The 20078-nt window shown below is 38.6% G+C and overlaps 3 protein-coding genes across 5 annotated transcripts in view; 1 reads left to right on the top strand and 2 right to left on the bottom strand.

Annotated features, from left to right (window-relative positions):
- Positions 1 to 2084: 2084 nt before the first annotated feature.
- On the bottom strand, positions 2085 to 8848 carry LOC133559441 (complex III assembly factor LYRM7-like). The gene is made up of 5 exons (XM_061911202.1): positions 8769 to 8848; positions 4969 to 5041; positions 4800 to 4870; positions 4631 to 4712; positions 2085 to 2362 (listed from the first exon to the last, which is right to left on the bottom strand). The coding sequence occupies exons 1-5, from the start codon at positions 8784 to 8786 to the stop codon at positions 2292 to 2294; spliced, it is 315 nt and encodes a 104-aa protein (XP_061767186.1). The 5' UTR covers positions 8787 to 8848; the 3' UTR covers positions 2085 to 2291.
- A 45-nt stretch (positions 8849 to 8893) lies between these two features.
- Positions 8894 to 12648, top strand: LOC133559440 (adenosine 5'-monophosphoramidase HINT1-like). Its single transcript, XM_061911201.1, has 3 exons — positions 8894 to 9053; positions 12194 to 12298; positions 12370 to 12648. Exons 1-3 carry the CDS (start codon positions 8916 to 8918, stop codon positions 12532 to 12534), a joined length of 408 nt encoding a protein of 135 aa, XP_061767185.1. The 5' UTR covers positions 8894 to 8915; the 3' UTR covers positions 12535 to 12648.
- An 88-nt stretch (positions 12649 to 12736) lies between these two features.
- The window catches only part of LOC133559435 (centrosomal protein of 170 kDa-like), a 101319-nt gene continuing 93977 nt past the window's right edge, over positions 12737 to 20078 (bottom strand). For all 3 annotated transcript variants that reach the window (XM_061911187.1, XM_061911189.1, XM_061911188.1), the window contains exons 20-21: positions 20018 to 20069; positions 12737 to 14582 (exon numbers count right to left, since the gene is read on the bottom strand). In XM_061911187.1, coding sequence (XP_061767171.1) covers positions 14278 to 14582; positions 20018 to 20069 — 357 coding nt within the window. In that variant the 3' untranslated portion in view covers positions 12737 to 14277. The remainder of the gene's footprint in view (positions 14583 to 20017; positions 20070 to 20078) is intronic.

Raw genomic sequence — 20078 nt, 5'->3', positions numbered from 1 at the left:
GGCACATGTTGATGACGTATATCCGGTTTACAATTAAACTGACCACTTTAAAGCTAATTTCTGAGAACAATAATAAACTGTATACAATAAATTGTTCCCTTATAGTTTACTTGAGTTTTTAAGACACCACAATATATGTTAAGAGTTTATTTACTTGGGTTGAGTCACGTTAATAAACAGCACTTTGTCGTCCTGTTTAAGTCTTTAGAGCAGGGGTAGGGAACCTATGGCTCTAAAGCCAGATGTGGCTCTTTTGATGACTGCATCTGGCTCTCAGATAAATCTTAGCTGACATTGCTTAACACAATAAGTAATGAATAATTCCGCTGGAATTCACAGTGTTAAAAATAACTTTTAAATTATAAAACATTCTCATGCATTTTAAAGGCCTACTGAAATGAGATTTTATTATTTAAACGGGGATAGCAGGTCTATTCTATGTGTCATACTTGATCATTTTGCGATATTGCCATATTTTTGCTGAAAGGATTTAGTAGAGAACATCGACGATTAAGTTCGCAACTTCTGGTCGCTTCTAAAAAAGCCTTATCTTTACCGGAAGTAGCAGACGATGTGCGTGTGACGTCACGGGTTGTAGGGCTCCTCACATTCTCACATTATTTACAATCATAGCCAGCAGCAGCTAGAGCTATTCGGACTGAGAAAGTGACAATTTTCCCATTAATTTAAGCGAGGATGAAAGCTTCGTGGATGAGGAAATTTAGAGTGAAGGACTGGAAGAAGAAAGAAAAAAGGCAATTGCAGTGGGAGCGATTCAGATGTTATTAGACACATTTACTAGGATAATTCTGGAAAATCCCTAATCCGCCTATTGTGTTGCTAGTGTTTTAGTGAGATTAAATCATACCTGAAAGTCGGAGGGGTTTGGCCACGGGTGTGTTAACCCAGTGTCTCTGAGGGAAGTCACGCAGCTGCAGCAGGACGGAAGCTCCGCTGATGTCTCCGGTAAGAGCCGATTTATTACCACAATTTTCTCACCGAAAACTGCCGGTTGACATGTGGTCGGGATCTATGTTCGCTTGACCACTCTGATCCATAGTAAAGCTTCACCTTCGTGAATTTTAAGTAAGGAAACACCGGCTGTGTTTGTGTGGCTAAAGGCTAAAAGCTTCCCACTTCCATCTTTCTACTTTGACTTCTCCATTATTAATTGAACAAATTGCAAAAGATTCAGCAACACAGATGTCCAGAATACTGTGTAATTATGCGATTAAAGCAGACTACTTATAGCTTGGATCGGGCTGGAAAATAATGTGCGCTACAATCGATGACGTCAAACGCACGCATCATTATACCGCAACGTTTTCAACAGGATACCTCGCGGGAAATTTAAAATTGCAATATAATAAACTAAAAAGGCCGTATTGGCATGTGGTGCAATGTTAATATTTCATCATTGATATATAAAACATCAGACTGCGTGGTCGGTAGTAGTGGGTTTCAGTAGGCCTTTAATCCAACCATCCATTTTCTATCGCACCTGTTCAAGATGTCACATCAATGATAAGAAGTATTATATTTATTATTGGTTAACTTTAGAATAACAATGTTATTAAAAAGAATAAGAGACTTATTATACTCTAAAAATGTTGGTCTTACTTAAAAATGCACGCAATTAGTTCTATTAAGTGTTAAAAAATATAACATAGCTCTCACGGAAATACATTTTGAAATATCTGGCTTTCATGGCTCTCTCAGCCCAAAAGGTTCCCGACCCCTGCTTTAGAGGGACTTAGACTTCCTATATTGTCATTCAAATCTGAACTTTACAGTACAGATAAGAAAGAAATTTCGTTGCATTAGCTCGTTGGAGTGCAGAATAAAAGAGCAATAAGGTGCAGATATAAATAGATGTACTGTACAGAAAAATATATTGCACTTTTGCATATGCACCCAAGTTTACAGATGTATGTTATATTGTTTTTATATAACAGCAATTAGATAACCACATTTTTTTTTATTTACCTGATTGGTTTTAAACAATAAATACAAAAGTATTGCTGCTATACTGCGAGCTAGCGTTAACCGCAAAGAAACAATAACATACACATGCAGTAACAACATTTTCAAATAGTTTAACTTTATACATGATTAAAATTGTACAGCACATATAGGGACAGCAGATGTCTCCAGCAAATATATAAAAGTATCCACAAGGTCCTGATCTTGGTTTGGAGATCATAATTAAATGCTGGGGATGGTAGGACATGTCTTTTGAGTTGCAATGTGGACATTAGTCTCTGTCCTTGTTGGGTTATTAAGTCACTCCATTATGACTTTTTCCTGGGCTGGTCACTGTAGGGGACATTTTCCATCAGAAGACTCTCTCTTGGTCGAAGCACTGCAAGAATAAGAGCACAAAAAACATCAGGGATACCTAGCAAAAATCCAAAAACACTTTCCATTTATAATGTACTCTGATGAACCTATTCTACATTACATTTTGTTTAAATTATGTACATACCATAGTTATTGTGGTACTTATTTTGGTAATCTTTAATATTGTCGATTATGCATTGACAGCTTTCTTAGAAGACAATATATACAGTGCATCCGGAAAGTATTCGCCTTACAATTTCCACATTTTGCCATGTTATAGCCTTGTTCCAAAATAGAATTAATTCATTGTTGTCCTTAAAATTCTACACACAATACCCCACAGTGACACTGTGATGTTTTTTGTTGTTGTTTAAAATGTTTTGGCATATTTTATTACAAATACAAAAACTAAGAAATCCCATGCATATACAGTACAGGCCAAATGTCTGGACACACCTTCTCATTCAAAGTGTTTTCTTTATTTTCATGACTATTCAGATTGTCATTGAAGGCATCAAAACCACAATTGAACAAATGTGGAGGTACGTACATAACAAAAAAAGGTGAAATAACTGAAAACATGTTTTATATTCTAGTTTCTTCAAAATAGCCACCATTTGCTCTGATTACTGCTTTGCATACTCTTGCCATTCTCTCGATGAGCTTCAAGAGGTAGTCACCTGAAATGGTTTTTACTTCAGAGGTGTCACAGTTTCGATGCCTTGAGTCACATTCTACACTGTAAATAGTCATGAATATAAACAAAACACATTGAAATGAGGTGAGTCCAAACATTTGGCCTGTACTGTAAATATTCACAGCCTTTGCCATGAAGCTCAGACGTGAGCTCAGGGGCATCCCGCTACAACTGGTCATACTTGAGATGTTCCAACAGTTTAATTGGAGCCCACCTGTGGTAAATTCTGTTGGTTGGACATGATTTGGAAAGGCGCACGCACGGGCGCACACACACACACACACACACACACACACACACACACACACACACACACACACACACCTGTCTATATATAAAGTTCCCACACTGGACCATGCATGACAAGGAATTGTCTGTAGACATCCAAGACAGAATTGTCTCAAAGCACAAATCTGCTGAAGGGTACAGAGCAATATCGGCTGCCTTGAAGATGCCAATGAGCACAGGGGCCTCCATCATTCATAAATGGAAAAAGTTTGGAACCCACAGGTGAAAAGGACCCTAGACAGGGAGGTGATCAAGAACCCAATGGTCATTCTGTCAGAGCTACAGCATTCCTCTGTGGAGAGGAAAACCTTACAGAAGGAGAACCTTCTCTGTAGCAATCCACTAGTCAGGCCTGTATGGTAGAGTGACCAGACAAAATACATTTCTTTGTAAAAGGTTTGCCAAAATGCACCTGAAAAACTCTCAGACCATGATAAACAAAATGCTCTGGTCTGATGAGACTAAGATCGAAGTCTTGGGCATGAATGCCAGGCACCATGTTTGGAGGAAACCAGGCACCAGTCATTACAAGGCCAATACCATCCCTACACTGAAGCATGGTGGTGGCAGCATCATGCTGTGGGGATGTTTTTCAGTGGCAGGAACTGCACTACTAGTCGGGATAGAGAGAAAGACGAATGCAGCAATGTACAGAGACATCCTGGATGAAAACCTGCTCGAGAGCGCTCTTGAACTAAGATTGGGGCGACGGTTCATTAAGATATCAAAGGAATGGATGCAGGAGAATTTTGTAAGCGTCCTTGAGTGGCGCAGCCAAAGCCCAGACTTCAATCCGATTGAACATCTCTGGAGAGATCTGAAAATTGCTTCCCATTCAACTTGATGTAGCTTGAGAGGCGTTGCAAAGAGGAATGGGCGAAACTGCTCAAAAATACGTGTGCCAAGCTTCTGGCATTGCATTCAAAAATATTTGAGGCTGTAATTGGTACCAAAGGTGCATCAACAAAATATTGTGCAAAGGCTGCGATTTCTTATGTACATGTGATTTCTTAGGTTTTTATCTTTAATACATTTCAGAAAGCTCAAAAAAAAAAACCTCTCTCATTTCAATGGGGTTTTGTGTGAATAATTTTGAGGACAAAAATTAATGAATTTCATTTTGAAACTAGGTTTTAACATCAAAATGTGGAAAAGGTGAAGTGAATCCTTTCCGGATGCACTGTGAATATATGTATATATATATATATATATATATATATATATATATATATATATATATATATATATATATATATATATATATATATATATATATATACATACATCGTAGTTATATTTACGCACAAAGTTTCTGATCGCCGACATGCTCCATTTGAAGTACAGACTTCCGTAGAACTACTTCCACGTCAGAGCCCATTTTGATCATCTGTAACAAAAAATGGTCTCCTATGGCAACATTTTAAACACTTTAAAAGATTGACATGGAAATGCTGAGGAATAATGAACACTTTACCTTCTCAATGTTTTCTTCTGATAATTCATTTTTATTCTTACGGAACTCCTCGTTGATCTTCACTTTGGCAGCTGTGCGAAAGAATAAATTGATGGATTTGTAAAATGTGGCGCATTGGATCTAATAACATCCACATTGTTCAATTTATATATAAAAAAACTAAACTCACCTGTCAGTGCTCTCTCATCATCTTTGAATACAGCCATTCTTGTCCTGTGCAGCGATTTAAACACACTCAGGACCTGAGTATGTACAAACATAAACCACGTTTATTTAATGCTATCTAAAATAAACCATAATTATGGGCCTGTGCAATGCTAGCGCCCATTCACATCCTGCTGAGAAGCAGTGAATGCAAGCAGCCCATATTATTATTGCTCAGACTTTAAACTTTATTATTATTGTTTTGCACATTTCTCTTACACTTAATACGAGACGAACCGGCCAACGAACCCCCACATATGTTATACCGTTGGAAAGGGGATGTTCGCGCCCATAGCGGTACTTTAAATTGGGACCATTTCGTGTTACGCTATTCACGAATAAACGAAAAAAATGGGCCACTAGAATGGGTACGAACCTTTATAATGGCAAATATTTCAACCTTTTGAGCTACTTTTGCTACCTTTTAACCCAGAGTCAGATAACTTGGCTTGTGACACTTGTTATCTGTTAGCATGCAGGTAGCATGTTAGCAAGCTAACATAAGCATGCTAACTTTTTAATCTAATTTTACACTTCTTCGGCATGGCGTAGTGGGTAGAGCGGCCGGCCAGAAACCTGAGGGTTGCAGGTTTGCTTCCCACCTATTGACATCCAAAAGAAATCGCTGCCGTTGTGCCCTTGGGCAGGACACTTCACCCTTTGCCCCTGGTGCCGCTCACACTCGTGAATGAATGATGAATGAATGATAGGTGGTGGTCAGAGGGGCTGTCGAAGCAAACTGGCAGCCACGCTTCCGTCAGTCTACGCCAGGGCAGCTGTGGCTACTGATGTAGCTTACCACCACCAGGTGTGAATGAATGTCGAGTCCCACTTCTCTGTGAGCGCTTTGAGTGTTTAGAAAAGCGCGATATAAATCTAAGTTATTTTTTCTTCTATTTCCGCAGCAATACCTTTGAGTCATATGACTTGTTATATGAAACATCCATCCATCCATCCATCAATTTTCTACCGCTGATTCCCTTTGGGATCAAGGGGGGTGCTGGTGCCTATCTCAGCTACAATCGGGCGGTAGGCAGAGTACACCCTGGACAAGTCGCCAACTCATCGCAGGGCCAACACAGATGGAGGGACAAGATTCACACTCACATTCACACACTAGGGCCAATTTAGTGTTGCCAATCAAACTATCCCCAGGTGCATGTCTTTGGAAGTGGGAGGAAGCCGGAGTACCCGGAGGGAACCCACGCAGTCACGGGGAGGACATGCAAACTCCACACAGAAAGATACCGAGCCCGGGATTGAACCCAGGACTACCGAGGACCTTCGTATTGTGAGGCAGACGCACTAACCTCTCTACCACAGTGCTGCCCCCATGGTGGCAACCATTCTCCCAAATTTCTCCCGATTTCCACCCGGACAACAATATTGGAGGCGTGCATTAAAGGCACTACCTGTAGCGTCCTCTCTCACCTAAAAAAGAGACTATTATATATGTCTCTGTTATCCATAGGTTTATCTATAACCCATAAAGTAGACAGGCATGGACCTCTTTCTCAGCATGTGTTTATTCCAGCCGGCACGTTAATACACTGACATTCAACATCCGAGTTCCCATCATGCATTGCTTCAAAACTACGGAAAGTAGTAATTTCCAAAAACATAACCGAGACGAAGCAGAAGAACGAAGAAGAGACATGGCGACGACGAGTAAGAAGAAGTACGCTTGCAAGTTCCAAAATGATTGGAAAAAATAATTTCAGTTCATCCAGGATAGCTCGAAGGGGAAGGGGTATGCTGCCTGCAAATGTTGTAGATCAGACTTTTCCATTCAACACGGTGGCGAACGGATATACTCATTCAGGGGCTAGCGCATGTGCCTCACAATACAAAGGTCCTGAGTAGTCCTGGTTTCAATCCCGGGCTCCAGCGACCTCCCGCGACCCCGAACGGGACAAGCGGTAAAAAATGGATGGATATAAATATATGTATATGTATACATATACATATATACATATATATATATATATATATATATATATATGTATATTTCTCTAGTGACTAAAAGCGCTTTACATAATGAAACCAAATATCTAATTTTTACATTTAAACCAGTGTGGGTGGCACTGGGAGCAGGTGGGTAAAGTGTCTCGCCCAAGGACACAACGGCAGTGACTAGGATGGCGGAAGCGGGAATCGAACCTGGAACCCTCAAGTTGCTGGCACAGCCACTCTACCAACCGAGCTATACCGCCCCTATATATATATATATATATATATATATATATATATATATATATATATGTATATATATATATATATATATATATATATATATATATATATATATATACATATATATATATATATATACACATATATATATATACATATATATACATATATATATATACATATATAATTATATATATACACACATATATAATACACATATAATATATATATATATACATACATATACACATATATACACACATACAAATATATATATATATACACACATACATACATATGTATGTATATATATGCGATGTATGATTGTCACACGTATATATATATATATTTGTATACACACATATAAATATATATATATGTATATATATATATATATATATATATATATATATATATATATATATATATATATATATATTAGGGCTGCGAATCTTTGGGTGTCCCACGATTTGATTCAATGTCGATTCTTGGGAAATACTGGAAAGTAAGTTAGCAAAAGAAAATATTAGGTTAGTAATGGGAGATATGTTAGGATTGCATTCAGAAAGCATAGGATATAAAGCAGTATACACATATTTGAAAAACACTGGGTTAAATAAAATAATATAGAGTAGAGCTCCATCTCGGTCCACACTCCATTACAGTAGGTGGCGGTAATGCACACCAGAAGGTTGCTTACCAACCGCCATAAAAAAAAATAAAGGAAGAAGAAGAATCACGTTACAACATCTAAGGATTTGAATAAAAAACTGCACACACAAGGAGACGAAGCAGAAGAACGAGGAAGTTACAGCCATGGCGACGCCGTCTGTAATAGAATGATTTTATGTTGTCTGTTGCCATCTCCTGGTGAATGTTGGCTATAGCGTTATGGGGTTGCCTTTTGATTGGCCAACGATTTATGTGGCGTTGCGCACCTGACGGCAAGGGACTCTCGCCAGTACGCAAATGGCAGAACAAAGGTTATTCAAATAGTGAAAGGTACATGTTGTAGGTTTTATTTTAGTAACCAGCAAGCACAGTACAGTTATTAGAACAACTGTGTTTTTATTACTGTGTCTTTGATAGGTGCCGTCTGAAATTCAACTGTTTATTTTATTTATATATATAATAAAATAAATATATAGCTAGAATTCACTGAAAGTCAAGTATTTCATACATATATATATATACATATATATATATATTTATGTGAAATATATATGAAATACCTAAGTAGGTGAATTATACTCCCCTCTTAACCACGCCTCCGCCCCACCCACGACCACAGGGACTGCAGATGGAAATGAGCTATTTAGCTATAATCTGGAACAGAACATATTCGCCTTTGAGCTCAATGTTTCTGTGCATTGTCTCTTTACAGCATCATCGTTTTCACAGCTTTTTGCTTGTTAGAGGTAGAGAGGGTTTTAACGTAGAGTTCTAATTCTTTTTTTAAAGGAACAAAAACAGGCCAGGTATTGAGAAACTTACATTTATGAATATACAACTTAGCCAATTTATATATATACATATATAGACATATATTGTGATATATAGCATGCGCCTCACCTTCACCCTAGTACCCATCTTGACTTCCGTGATGCACTTCCGCCTCGGGTGGGCCACGGACCAATCAGAGGAGACGTCGTGTTGACGTTCCTCAGGAGCCAATCAGCTTCCAGCGGACTCCTCAGATCGACGCCGCCTGTTGCTCTCATGTCAGTCACGTGCTGCCGAGCCAACATGGCTGACGAAACGGCTAAAGCTCAGCTGGCACAGCCAGGGGGAGACACAATATTCGGCAAGATCACACGCAAAGAAATCCCTGCAAAGTTGATCTACGAGGACGACCAAGTATGCTTTCATCAGCTTTGGCGGAATGCGCATTAAAGCAACTTTTATTGCATTGGTAGTGAGGCTAGGTTCGTGCTAATGTTAGCTCTGCTACTATTTTGCACTATAGTACACCACTCTGCAGGTGTCCACCCATATATGGCTTTTAAAATATAAAACAGCTTGACTGTAATGCTTGTTTATGTCTAAAATGTAGATTTACATCTGTTATGGTCGTTGATTGGCATTTGGCTTGACTGATGTCCACAACTGCTTGCTATAGTAGGCACAATACCAATGGGCGCAATTTGCAAAATGCGCAATCTTTTTGCAAATTGCTTTCAGCTATAAATTTGAATAATGTGTGCTGCACATTTTGCAAATCAATGGGCGCAAAAACATGTTTTTGGTGTCAAAATAATTGATTAAATACTTATGTAAATCTATACATTTGTAGTGGGGACAATATAACTGTGTATTGCCCTCAAATCAGTCCAACCCTAACCACTATACAGTGTACATCCACGACTAAACTACTACCACAACTTGTTTTACTATTTATAAAATATAATAATGTAGGGTTACTGACTAAACCAGGGGTGTCAAACGTTCGGCCCCCGAACCGGATCAGGCCCGTGAACAGGTTTTATCCGGCCCGCTGGAGTAGTTTGCAAAGTATGAAAATGAGCCAAATTTTTGAATGAAAAAAACTGCAGTTTTTTAAATGTGTCCACTAGATTTCGCAATAGCAATTCTTTTTGTATATTTGTAGATTATGCTACATATGTAAAAAAAAATCACGTTAGTGTACCAGTCAAGGAAAATGAGCAAACCACATAAATAATGTCCAGTAATTTGATTTTTTTGTTTATATTGTTGGATTGAAAATTAACACCAATGTGCTGACTGATGAACATTATCACATAATTTATTCAGAAGGTATAAATAACGACAAATAAAGGTAGAATACTATTAACCGCTACATGTAAGTTTAAAAAAAACATTATAAATTTGTAGATTTTCAGAATGTGCTTGTTCTATTTTTAAACAACAAAAAAAAAACAATCTGAAGTTGTCTTTATTTTTGAGTTATCGTGCTGTGATTTTACCAGTCCGGCCCACTTGGGGGTAGGTTTTTCTCCATGTGGCCTCCGATATAAAATAGATTTGATACCCCTGGACTAAACCATCCACAAAATCTCGTCTTGCGATATGCAAATTGCTTGCGCACAATGGAAATGGCGTATAATTTGCAAAGTGCGCGAGATTGGTGAAATGGTTACAACACTATTATGCACAATAGTACACCACTCTGCAGGTGTGCACCCATATATGGGTTTTTAAAATATAAAACAGGTTGACTGTAATGCTTGTTTCTGTCTAAAATGTAGATGTAATCTGTTATAGTCGTTGATTGGCATTTGGCTTGACTGATTTCCACAACTGCTTGCAAGTGTTGTAAGCACAATACCAATGGGCGCAATTTGCAAAATGCGCAACAGCTTTTTGCAAATTTAATGTCAAATCAAATCAAATGTTTATTGGATTCATCACTATACCGTGTACATCCACGACTAAACTACTACCACAACTTGGTTTACTATTTATAAAATATAATAATGTAGGGTTACGTGGAACTTGAAATAGGCCACCCGGCCTGAATCCACACTTCCCTCGCCAAACACCTTCATTTCCCAACCCTCACGCTTGGATAAATAGGCCTTGATGCCATCAACGCAGTGTTGGGAGACTGTTTTGCTGTTAGATCGCGTCCAAATTTGCAAAGTGCGCGAGATTGGTGAAATGCTTACAACACTAGTACTTGAGCCGTGCATGATAAATGATAAATAAATAAAAGGGTTGCACTTGTATAGCGCTTTTCTACCTTCAAGGTACTTAAAGCGCTTTACACTACTTCCATATTTACCCATTCACACACACATTCACACACTGATGGAGGGAGCTTCCATGCAAGGCGCTAACCAGCACCCATGAGGAGCAAGGGTGAAGTGTCTTGCTCAAGGACACAACGGACGTGACGAAGTTGGTACTAGGTGGGGATTGAACCAGGGACCCTGGGGTTGCGCACAGCCACTCTTCCACTGCGCCATACCGTCTCATTAATACCCCTTCCTTGGTGTATTTTTTGGTGAGAACGAAAATAAAACAGTAAATTCAACTTTCTGAAGCCTTTATTAGTCAGGCTCAACATGAAATATAGGCCTACGTGCAGTGCAAAGTACAAAAGCATGCAGGTTTTTTTTATTGAGCCTAGTGAATGTTCAACATTATTTTTTTGCAAGAATGTTAAAGGTGGAGGAGTTCAAGTACCTAGGAGTCTTGTTCAGAAGTGAGGGAAGAGTGGATCGGGAGATCGACATGCGGATTTGTGCGGCGTCTTCAGTAATGCGGACGCTCTATCGATCCGTTGTGGTGAAGAAGGAGCTGAGCCGGAAGGCAAAGCTCTCAATTTACCGGTCGATCTACGTTCCCATCCTCACCTATGGTCATGAGCTTTGGGTCATGACAGAAAGGACAAGATCACGGGTACAAGCGGCCGAAATGAGTTTCCTCCGCCGGGTGGCGGGACTCTCCCTTAGAGATAGGGTGAGAAGCTCTGTCATCCGGGAGGAGCTCAAAGTAAAGCCGCTGCTCCTCCACATCGAGAGGAGCCAGATGAGGTGGTTCGGGTATCTGGTCAGAATGCCAACCGAACACCTCCCTAGGGAGGTGTTTAGGGTACGTCAAACCGGTAGGAGGCCACGGGGAAGACCCAGGACACGTTGGGAAGACTGTGTCTCCCCGCTGGCCTGGGAACGGCTCGGGATCCCCCGGGAAGAGCTGGACTAAGTGGCTGGGGAGAGGGAAGTCTGGGCTTCCCTGCTTAGGCTGCTGCCCTCGCGACCCGATCTCAGATAAGCGGAAGAAGATGGATGGATATTAAGGGTGCACAGAAATGTAATATGAGAGTGAAGAACATAGGATTTACCAAGCAGCCGATGATCATATTGCTTTGTTATCCCAATTTAACTTACACCCGTTAGGGGGTGCAGTGGTAATGTATCACTATAAAATGATGTCTCATTAAGTAGTCATGTGGGGATTAATACAGTATTTTTGATTCTGATGTGCATAATAATGGTGTTTCTCTTATGTTTTAGTGTGTGGCTTTCCCTGATATCTCCCCCCAAGCACCCACTCACATCCTGGTGGTACCCAAGAAGCCAATAGTCCAACTGTCCAAAGCGGAGGATAGCGATGCTGCGGTAAGAATGATGAAACGTTTACATAAACTTTTGTGCATATGAAAAAAATAATTTTTCTCTCACTATTACAGTTGTTGGGCCACTTGCTAATCGTAGCTAAAAAGTGTGCCGAGCAGGCGGGTCTGACCAAAGGCTACAGGATCGTCATCAACGACGGGCCGGAAGGAGGCCAGTCGGTCTACCACCTCCATATCCATGTCCTTGGGGGGCGAGGCCTGCAATGGCCCCCCGGCTAACGGAACGGCCCACTACACCCAGCGATGTAATTTACTATGGATGAAGACAGCTTGTTGTGTGACTAAATCAAACAAATCTGCATATTAATCAGCGGTAATAAAAAGGTGATGTTACAGTTGGTTTTCATTATTAGTATGCCTCTTGTGGTCTTTTAAGAAATAATAAAACATTATTTGAAATCAAGTAAAAGGTGACTCGTAACATTGAAGAAGACCTAGTGGATGGTTCTGTTTTATTGACAATAAAAACTGCAGAATTAAACAAATATAAAATACATAAAACATTCACGATTAAAGTCAAATAAATAAATGTTTTCTTAACAAAAAAAACAAAAAACTGACCAAACATGGAGATTCAAAAAATAAAAATACTGGTACCAAAAATTCACTTCAATAGGTTTTTTTTCTTATTTAAAAAGTGGTGAAAGCTTGGGAAATCATGATGCAGCCTTGCACTGTTTATCTATGCAAAAAAAAAAAAATGTGCAAAATAAACATTTTTTCTTCATTATCTACCCAATATCAGGCAAAGCAGAGCATCTCATCACTAAATCCTTTCAGTACTAATACTATATACAAGATGAGTGGTTCAGGGAGTGGTTTATGTCTTTAAAAGTAAATGTTTGCAACATTTTTGCAGGACAATGAACAATGTAGATTTTTTTTTATACATGATGCTGCATTATAAGCAACATTCATAAATAGGAGGGAGGAGCTAGTTTAAAGACAATAGGAAATTCACACAAATTAAACTGGTAAAACACCTACAAAACATTGGTATCCAAATATTACAAAATAGCTACTTTTTGTTCAATAAGACTGAAGTAGAAAAGTCCAATCGCAAAAAAAAAAAAATATATATATATAGGACACTTGTGTGCTACACGGGCTTATGACACCGGTTCCAACAGGCAAAATGAAGATAAGGCAACAATTGCCAAACTGAAAGAATCGGAGGAAAACTGTGCATTAACAAAATAAACCTTAACTTTGGTACTTTTTGACTAAAGCGTAAATAGGCTCCACACACACATTTTCAACTAGTACATGCTACTGGAGGTCCAACTAGAAGGTTCTGAGGACAGGACAAGTAAAAGGCTAAAGAAGATGAAATGGATGGACTGTTATGAAGAGCGGTATCGCACAAACGTCATATAAAGTAAAGTGTCAAGATACTTTAGAGTACTCAGTGTACAGCGTGTAGGGCTTTACTTACCACTGAAAATGAGTAAACACACAGAGATTGTTGAAATAACTGGCAAGGCAAGTGAGTTGCTGCAGTGAAGCACTACCAGTAATTTTTTTCTCCCAGTCAATAAATCTAGACTGCTGTACAAACTTTACACGGACTACTCTATAAAGTATGTATCCAAGTTTACTTCGTTGACAAGGTGAAATACTGGCTGAAATGGGAGGGCCGTGCTCTCTTTTGTCGGATAGTGTGTCTTATAAAACTGCGTTTCTGCTTACTTAGTGTAAAAAGCCTGTTTTGGACTAAGTTGGTCACATAAGGGTTGCTAAAATTGACTATAGTGTAAAAAGAAATAATGTGTATTGTCATAAAGTCATCTGTACATGCATTCTGTTTGTCTGAAAAGTAGCATAGATTCTTGTCTGAGGGCCAATGGAATATTTTTAAGGCATGGAGGAAGGTCCACACATGAGGAGATGGAGCGTTCAGTTCGTAAGCAGCTGCAATGCTAACAGTGGTTCATTCACGGCTTCAATTCAATCCCTTAAGTTTCACTTCTGTGCGAGGGCCTCCTTCCCGCTGGGTCGCATGCGGTTAAAAGGCAGCCCCCCAACTGATGACAACCCGAGGCCGATGGTGACGTCCGTGCTAGAGGCGGAGCAAGTCGGAGGAACTCTCGCCGACTCTGTCGACCCGCCGGTCGCAGGAAGGATCTCTGGAAGCAGTTGTTTGGTCAGGAGCTGCTGGGGGCTGCTGGTGGAGGGGGGCACTGGTTTGCTGATCGCAGGTTTGGTTGGCGTGCTGTGGCTGGCCAAAGTGTCCAGCTTGCCTTCTGGGTCCAGCATCAGATTAATCACTGCGACCAAAAGACAATGAGTGATCAGACTTGCAGCGGAACACAACAATGGGTAATTTGTCATTATCTGCTGCAGTATTTTTCAACCACTGTGCCGCGGCACACCAGTGTGCCGTGAGGTACAGTCTGGTGTGCCGTGGGAGATTATGTCATTTCCCCTGTTAGGGTTAAAAATATTTTTTGAAAACCAGTAATTATAGTCTGCAAATGATGTGTTGTTGAGTGTCGGTGCTGTCTAGTGTAAAACTCTTCCATATCACTAGGTGGCAGCCGGTAGCAAGATGCTTTGTAGACGTCGGAAACAGCAGGAGGCAGCGTGCAGGTAAAAAGGTGTCTAATGTTTAAACCAAAAATAAACAAAAGGTGAGTGCCCCTAAGAAAATGCATTGACGCTCAGGGAAGGCTATGCAGAAAAAAACTAAAACTGAACCCGCTCCAAAGTAAACAAAAACACAATGTTGGACGACAGCAAAGACTTACTGTGGAGCAAAGATGGCGTCCAAAGTACATCAGAACATGGCATGACAATCAACAATGTCCCCACAAAGAAGAATAAAAACAACTGAAATATTCTTGATTGCTAAAACAAAGTAGATGCGGGAAATATCGCTCAAAGGAAGACATGAAACTGCTACAAAAAAATAGTAAAAAAAAGAGAAAAAGCCACCAAAATAGCAGCACGAGACAAGAACTAAAAGGAAAACAGCAAAACCTCCAAATAAGTCAGGGTGTGATGTGACAGGTGGTGACAGTACACCTACTTTGAGATAAGAGCTATAGTCATGCATGCTTGGTTATGGTTTGAAGTCATATCCAACCATTGCAACAATGACTTTTTACTGTCAACTGAGTTTCGTTTTTTAATCATTTCTGCTGGTGGTGTGCCTCCGGATTTTTTCAACGCAAAAAATGTGCCTTGGCTCAAAAAATGTTGAAAAACACTGATCTACTGTATCAAAAATACTAGAAATGCATGGTTGTAGACGTAAATGACACAATGTACCACACTGGGCTTAAGGGTAGTGTATATTTTTTACCATTAATGCTGTTACTATAGTTGGGGCCCAAACAGGAAAAAGGATGAGGCGTTAAATTGAAAAATCATCGATAAAAAAACCTTCATTTTTAACGTTAATACTTGGGGGTGCATGAGGAAGTGGAAAAGAAAAAACTGTCAGTCATTTGCTTTTGTGGACCACGCGCCCAGAGGCTATAAAGATGTTCTTTATTTTCCCAAACTGGAGAAGATTAGGCTAGCACTAATTTGCTGTTCTGTGAAGTTTCAATAATTATGGAGTGGTTTCATAAAATATGTAAAAGAGATCGATCTCATATTTAACTCCAATTGAAAAATAATTTAAATGTACGGTACATAATTGAAGAGCCTTTTGTCTGCGTTTGTGTATTGCTACACCGCGTTGGGGACATTCAGGAGTGCAGTTGTATTTGGCTTTAGGTCAATATTTGTCTGTACCCATTTATTTGACTGATGCAGGGTTGTTTATTTATATACAGTTCATGGCAAAGGTTTGGACACACCTTCTCATTTCAATGCGCTTTCTTTATTTTCATTACTATTTACATTGCAGATTGTCACTGAAGGCATCAAAACTATGACACCTGTGAAATTAAAACCATTTCAGGTGATTACCTCTTGAAGCTCATCCAGAGAATACCAAGTGTGCGCAAAGCACTAATTAGAGCAGGCCTGGGTAATTATTTTGACTCGGGGGCCACATTTAGAGAAAAAAAAATGTCTGGGGGCCGTTATATCTATTTTTAGGAACACTAATACAAAACCTCACAATAATGTCTGATTGAATGCTAAAAACGTTATGACAGATTGCCTTAAAAAACGTAATGGAATTTTAAATTTTTCTATGAACGATAAAACACTGAATATAGAAAAAGTATGAATGTCACACCCCTTTTGATCGACATATTTTACAATCAAGTGAAACGCAACAAAAATGCAACAAACAGTGATATATGAACGCGAAGGGTACAAAAAACCCACCAACAATCTGATATATCACTAAGCTTCAGAACTTTGTTCTGAAAAGCTCCTTCCGTGTCTGTGGAACGCTTCCCGCCCACAGTGCTTGGTGCCTCGTCTGAGCTGCTGTGACGTAGATGACCATAGTAACTAATTAGATTACAATAGTAACTGGTATATCATTCATAAGCGCAGATTCCAACCATTGAAATACTTCGTATAGTTCAAGACTTACGGTAATTAGAAAACATCACTGCACATCATAATGGCATCATAAAGGTATTACTTTTAAACATCTAAAAAAATTATTTGGGAATGTGCGGGGGGCCAGATTGAAAAGCCCCGGGCCTTAATTTGCCCAAGTCTGAAGTAGAACAAAGGGTGGCTATTTTGAATAAACTAGAATATAAGAAATGTTTTCAGTTACCTCACCTTTTTTTGTCAAGTACATAACTCCACATGTGTTTATTCATAGTTGTGATGCCTTCAGTGACAATCTACAATGTAAATAGTCATGAAAACAAAGATTGAATGAGAAAGTGTGTCCAAACTTTTGGCCATATGTTGTAATTATTATTTTTTAATGTCATTTTTTTAATGTATTTATTTATTATTTCTCTATGTGTGGGAGGAAAACAGACATGTGTGTGTTGTTTTACTGTTAAATGTAAAAAAAAATTCAATAAACCAATGTAAAAAAAGACAAACTGAATAGAGGCTTTAATTGGAGCATTTATGGTGTGTAACTAATAATGTTGAAGAAAGAAACATGCTGTTATTGATTGTGAATATTATGAATCCAGTGCACTAGTACGTCTCAGAGGCATAGCTCGGTTGGTAGAGTGGCCGTGCCAGCAACTTGAGGGTTGTAGGTTCGATTCCCGCTTGTGCCATCCTAGTTACTGCCGTTGTGTCCTTGGGCAAGACACTTTACCCACCTGCTCCCAGTGCCACCCACACTGGTTTAAATGTAACTTAGATATTGGGTGTCACTATGTAAAGTGCTTTGAGTCACTTGAGAAAAGCGCTATATAAATATAATTCACTTCACTTCACTTCACTAATATATTAAGTTGCAGAAAATTGGAGTTAATAAATCAATATGTTGTGGAGGGCTGGAGTTTGCATATCAAGTTGCTGAGAGATTGCTTTTATACATCCATAAGTTGTTAATAGGTGTCGTTAATATATAAATGAATTGATTATAGATGGGGTTTCTATACCAATACGTTGCAGAGAGATGCAGATACCAATAAGTTGTGGAAAGGTGTAGTTGTTATTATATCCATAAGTTGCTGAGAGATTAAGTTAATACATCAATAAGTTGCAGAGAGGTGTGGTAAACATATCAATATTTTGCTGCGAGGTGGAGTTAACATATCAATGAGCTGTGTCGAGATGTAGTCAATATATCAATAAAGTGCAGAGAGATTGAGTTAATTGTTGAGACGTGGGGTTGATTCATCAGTAATAGGGATGTAAACGTACAATGATAAAACACGGTAAAATTCCTGACGGTTAGTAATACCGTAAACATTTTTTAGTACTGAAAAACCACCATATATCAATGCATTTTAGGCAACACTGCTTACTTCCTGGAAACGGAATCAAAGCAGCGCTGGCGCATGCGCACTGGCATTGTTTGGCTTGAAAATCATGGCGAAACAAACTACACAGACTTTGCTCCGGAGATCTCCCCTCAAAGTAAACAGAGCCAAACGCTAGGTTTTGAGTTTAGTTGAGTTGAGTTTGAGTTTATTTCGAACTTAACTTAATTTTCCCTCGCTTCATTTATGTGGAGTGTCGGTGTGCGTTTAAGAGCGCATTGCTGTTTATAGATGGAGACAGGTGTGGACAATATTGGAGAGACGCATTTGTCCCCACACTAAAAGTTTACAGCAAAGGAGGAAATTATTTGATGTTGCTTTTACAGTATATTCTCAATACAGCGTCCATCAGCTTTGACTGAGAGTTAATTAGTTGAAGAAACATGCAGCAGGTGATGTGTCGTGAACGATGCCACAACTCGTTTATAAAGTCTTTAGTTTGTATACTGTGATGTTCACACCTCTATTCAACTGCAAAATGTATCAGTGTTCAAAAAACATCAATACTAGCTAAAATGTTTTGCCATCTCTTCAAATTGAACACAGGCTGTGAAGATTGTGTATTAGGTGTGATGGGTGTCACTCCTGTTTATTTTTGTTGGCTCAAACTGTTGTACTGAACCACTAAGAGGCGTTGTTAGAGAAGATCAAAGCTGGTTTATTAGACTTCATGTTCATTAGCCAAACTGCTTTGTGTTTTATACTGATATCAAAAAGTAAGCGAAATGTTATTTTTTTTACATTACTTGTGTTTTTTTATGTCACAAAAAGGTATTACTTTAAAAAACATTCATGTGACACAGCATTTTATTAATGTTTTATTGTGTATAGTTAATTGCTATACAACATACGTCTGCTCAAACTCTCAATGGATCAGTCTCGATACAGCATCTACATGTACATACAAATGTACAAAGATAATAATAAAAAAACATCCATCTAAAATGTAAAAATAGAGCTAAAGGCATCATGTAATTAAAAAAGCTGACACGTTGATATTATTAATAAACAAAAAAACCCAAATACTTGTCTTTAGATGTATGGATAACGTTTATCTACAGCCTTTTTATTAGACATTACAAATGACATGATGGCATCAGGTTCACATTCCTCCCCAACTCTCTTTTACCTAACATAATTTCTAATTATGATTTCAATATTGATAAAAATCATTTGTATTATAATTTTGGTCATAATCGTGCAGTCCTATGTATAAGACTAGATTTCATACATGGACACTATTTTTATCTATATGGACAACAAGTGCAGTTACCTGTTATTGCTATCAGGTGCCATCTTTCAAAATTCTTACATTGTATTTTCATTTTTGTATCTCTTATGTCCATAAAGTGCTATCTTGCACAATTTTCATATCTACTTTATTTATTTATGTTATTATTTTTTTTCTCCCATATTACTTTGTTTATAATTCTTGTGTTTCTTTCATATGCACATACAAGTTCTACTTGAGGTCCATGAAACAGTGTTTCTATCAACAATAATGTTTCTCCTACAGAGGAAATCATTTTTTTTTTTTTTTTTTTTTTTAAATAAAACTTGGTTAAAGGATTTCAGTATAAATATTTTTGGAAAATTTTGAGCACATATAAAAATACAGCGATAATGATATCCGTGATAATTCTGGTCACAATAACCGTGATTACGAAATGTCATACCGTGACATCCCTAATCAGTGAGTTGCAGATGGATTGAATTAATATATTAGTCTGCTGTGGACAAATGCAGTTAATATATCAATAGATTGCATGGATATGCAGTTGATATATTAATAGATTGTGGACAGAAGGAGTGAAGGGTGTTTTCCACTTTACCTTCAAGCTGCTTCTCAACTTTTCTAAGCTCGAGTAACACAGATGAGATCTCCTGCACAAA

The sequence above is a fragment of the Nerophis ophidion genome, linkage group LG09 (assembly GCF_033978795.1).
Source record: "Nerophis ophidion isolate RoL-2023_Sa linkage group LG09, RoL_Noph_v1.0, whole genome shotgun sequence".
Classification (NCBI taxonomy): domain Eukaryota; kingdom Metazoa; phylum Chordata; class Actinopteri; order Syngnathiformes; family Syngnathidae; genus Nerophis; species Nerophis ophidion.
The sequence above is the reverse complement of the archived record's forward strand: the minus strand, read 5'-3'. Positions and strand labels throughout refer to the sequence as shown.

What these genes read in the sequence shown, in the direction of transcription:
- LOC133559440 (XM_061911201.1), top strand. Translation starts at nt 8,916, where the DNA reads ATGTCAGTCACGTGCTGCCGAGCCAACATGGCTGACGAAACGGCTAAA. An exon ending in TGATCTACGAGGACGACCAA is followed by an intron (nt 9,054 to 12,193) that starts GTATGCTTTCAT and finishes CTTATGTTTTAG; the next exon opens with TGTGTGGCTTTCCCTGATAT. An exon ending in CGGAGGATAGCGATGCTGCG is followed by an intron (nt 12,299 to 12,369) that starts GTAAGAATGATG and finishes TCACTATTACAG; the next exon opens with TTGTTGGGCCACTTGCTAAT.
- LOC133559441 (XM_061911202.1), bottom strand. An exon ending in TGATGAGAGAGCACTGACAG is followed by an intron (nt 4,871 to 4,968) that starts GTGAGTTTAGTT and finishes TCTTTCGCACAG; the next exon opens with CTGCCAAAGTGAAGATCAAC. An exon ending in TGTCGGCGATCAGAAACTTT is followed by an intron (nt 2,363 to 4,630) that starts GTGCGTAAATAT and finishes TTATTCTTGCAG; the next exon opens with TGCTTCGACCAAGAGAGAGT.